At 55.9% G+C, this 3,569-nt stretch overlaps 1 protein-coding gene across 1 annotated transcript in view; it reads right to left on the reverse strand.

The window, feature by feature from the left end:
* The window catches only part of GPR87 (G protein-coupled receptor 87), a 2,137-nt gene extending 1,740 nt beyond the window's left edge, over positions 1-397 (reverse strand). The window contains 1 exon segment of the mRNA XM_010156260.1: positions 364-397. Coding sequence (XP_010154562.1) covers positions 364-397 — 34 coding nt within the window.
* Positions 398-3,569: the final 3,172 nt, after the last annotated feature.

A 3,569-nucleotide genomic window follows, 5' to 3' on the forward strand; every position in this document is an offset into this window, starting at 1 on the left:
ATCGTTTAGCAGGTGTTGGGGCTCTGGAGAGACTCTGCGAGGTCATCGAAACACTCATTTTAAGCTTACCTTACCTTACTGTGCGTAAAAATCACAGTCTCTGGGGAATTTGAGATTTCATGTGTAAATGTTTATGGAAAAGCTTCAGAATCATAAATTCTCTCATGAAACGGTAGCACGGGATTTCATACTGTTCGTATGCTGAACCTGGCTGGTGTGGGGCAGCCAGAGTGACACCCGCGGGGCAGCCGGTGGCAGTGCCTGGCCTTTGCTGAAACGACCTGTTCCTTCAGAATGTCACTAGGAACTGGTGGCAGCCCAGTAAGCACTCCCCAGTCGCACCCATATCCAGCAGCGTTTTACCTGGCAGTTTTCCGTAAGACAGGTTGTACCCCATCGTTTGCCTTGCTGTGGGTGTTCCGCTGAAACGCTTCTCAGGAGTCCCGCTGGCAGCCGGGGACCCAGGATGCGGCATGGACTGTGCCAGCGTTGCCTGGGGAGAATAAACAGGAATTAAAGCCAAAACAATACAGAACCCCCACCTTCCCCTCCCTGGCGTGGAGGGAAAGGAGCATCCTCCAGAACTGATGGGACAAGTGGCAACGGGTTTGAACGGGAAGAGGGAGAAGGAGATGGGCCATCAGGAAGGCATTCTTCCCGCAGAGGGTGGGAGCACTGGGACAGGTTCCCAGAGAAGCTGTGGATGCTCCATCCCTGGGAGTGTCCAGGGCCGGGCTGGATGAGGCTTGGAGCAACCTGGGCTATGGAAGATGTCCCTGCCCGTGGCAGGGGGTGGGACTGGGGGGGTTTTGAGGTCCCTCCCAACCCAACCCGCTCTGTGAGTCTGTGAAAGCTGTTTCCCTTCCTCCACCTCACCAACACAGCCGTGCTGGAGCCTTGTTGCTATAATATTTAGCGACATTATTCTGATTTCCAGCCTGAATGCGTCCACTTGTCTCAGACATTCCGTACCAGTGCCTTGCGTTTAAAGAACCCATCGCCATGGCTTTCTAAAACTTGTGTTCCTTTTTTTGATTTCTTTCCAAAAATTTGGACTAACTCTTTGCAAAAACCTGGACTGTGGCTAGTGCGTCGCTAACAGCCTGGCCAAAATGTTCTGTTTGGGAACTGGCTCTGGGTTTGATGGTCCCCAGGCGGGCGTTGCTGCAGCACCCTCCTCGGCCTTAAGCGGGGGTAGTGCCGGAGCTCTTGGAGGCAGCCTCCCCCCGGCTGCTGGGGCTGGTTGGTTTATTTCCAACCTCGGGCATTTCAGCGACGGGTGCCCGGGAGGGGACTTGTTTGTGAGGTTTATCGTGTCTCGCTTCTTGAAGTAAAGTTTTATATGTAATGATGGGATGTGTATGCATGACTTCACAGCGTATCCAGCAAACCAGAGTGGGAATTGGAAGGTCCCGTTCCTGCCTCCTGCTTTGGAACGGCAGCCTGTGGGGGGTACAGAAAAACTGCCGGGCCTGGTCCGTGCCATGGTGGCGTTACCGTGTTTTCACACTGTTCAAAGGTGTTTGGACAACACGGATTCGTTAGACTAAATTCCAAATTACTGCCTCCTGGAGTGCTGTGTCCAGTTCTGGGCTCCTCAGCTCAGGAAGGACCAGGAGCTGCTGGAGAGGGGCCAGCGCAGGGCCACAACGAGGATGAAGGGCCTGGAGCACCTTCCCCATGCGGAACGGCTGGGAGAGCTGGGGCTGTTCAGCTGGAGCAGAGGAGCTGAGGGGGGTCTCATCAAGGCTTATCCATATCTAAGGGGGGTGTCAGGGGGGTGGGTCCGGCTCTTCTCAGAGGTGCCCAGTGACAGGACGAGGGGCAGGGGCCATGAACTGGAAACAGGAGGTTCAGCCTGACCATGAGGACACCCTTCTTCCCTGTGAGGGTGACAGAGCCCTGAGCAGGCTGCCCGGAGAGGTGGGGGGGCTCCTTCCCCGGAGGATGCGCCCGGAGCAGGCTGCCCGGAGAGGTGGGGAGTCTCCTTCCCTGGAGACTGCCCAAAGCCCCCGGACTTGTTCCTGTGGGATCTGCTCTGGGGGATCCTGCCCTGGCAGGGGGTTGGGTGAGATGGTCTCTGCAGGTCCCTTCCGACCCCTTCCACCCTGTGACTGTGTGAGCCTCTAAATGCATTGATGTTCCCGTGCTTCGCTTTCAGTTTACGAGTTTTGGTGGGAAAACCAATAAACCAGTTCAGATCTCAGCAGTTACACGAGACCCCCCCCACGTAGGGGCGAATGGATGGTGAAATGGCTGGAGCCCTTTCGCAGCTCTGGCCTTTCCGCGGGGGCGATGAGCCCTGTGGAGGTGTCACTAGGTGGCAGTGAAGCCAGTCGTTACCTCCTAAAGCCTCACAACAGTTTAATTCCCGTGTTTTGAGCTTGTTGACCGGTTTGGCTTCTTGTCTGGTGTTGTGTGCTGCCATAATGTCAGGGGTCCATAATGAGATTGTCAGGGGTGTTTTAGATTTTGGTTTCCTCTTGGTCTGAGAAGCAGTAACCCGGTGTGGGCTGCAATTTGCAGCTGTCCTTCTTTGCCAGGAGGCACCGAGTTCAGGAGAATATGTGATTTTATGAAAAGATGCCTATTTATCTTCTTACACAAATAAGATGCTTATTTCCCTGCTTTTCAGAGTTCCTTTTCAGTCTGCGTAATTCCTGGGCCTGGTCCTTGGAAAGCTCCCTGCGCTCGGGTTCTTCAGCTGCTCTCCCAGCTCCTCAGCCCAGAGCAGTAGGAACCCATCGGCCACGGTGCCCGAGATTGACGGCAGTGTGGGTGCTGACCCCACTGCTCCCGTGCCGCCACCCTGGGAAACGCTGCAGGATTCGACGGAGCTGGGGATCGGATCTGTGCTGGACGGCCTCCTCGGCTGCTGTCACTTACTCTAGATCCCAAAGGGACTTGCTCTAAATCCTGCCCCCAGGGCCACTGACCGTGGGGATGCAACTGACCTGTGGTATCCCGCCCCAAGGGCCACTGCCCGTGGGGATCCTGCCCCATGCATCTTCCTGGCCGGTGAAGACGTGGGCTGCTCTGGTTGCCCAGGGAAATCCAGGGCACATGGAAGCTGTACAGGGATCTTGCTCTGTGTTCCTGCAGGAACAGTTAGGATCAAGCCTCTGAATGGACATCTCTGTGTCATCTTATTCCTGATGTGTTTAATGCTAAAATGTGTTCCAGAAATGTCCCAGTGAAGTATGGGTTGGCCAAAAGAAAGCAGCAAACTTCCCGGATGTGACCCAGGACAGGTACAGCTCGCGAGCCGGGTGCCGAACCCTGCCTGGCTGGCTCCGCCGAGCCCGGCAGAGAGGCTTTGGTGCATGCGTGGGGCGGAGGTGGGGGACAACTCCTACCGCCGCCCTAGTTATGGCTGAGACTTTCCCTTGCCCTGCTGTAGGTTGAAGCTTTTATCTTAAACAAGCAGGTCTGTGCGGAGCAGCAGGGAAGCGTGGGCACGATGGCCCGTGCCACACAGCGCTGCTCGTGCGACAGAATTCTGGGGCACACAGGGAGGATCCTGATTATGCTCCCCAGTCCAGAGGCCTTTCCGTAGTTTCCGAGCCAAG

This window comes from Eurypyga helias, unplaced genomic scaffold (assembly GCF_000690775.1).
Source record: "Eurypyga helias isolate BGI_N326 unplaced genomic scaffold, ASM69077v1 scaffold25927, whole genome shotgun sequence".
Classification (NCBI taxonomy): domain Eukaryota; kingdom Metazoa; phylum Chordata; class Aves; order Eurypygiformes; family Eurypygidae; genus Eurypyga; species Eurypyga helias.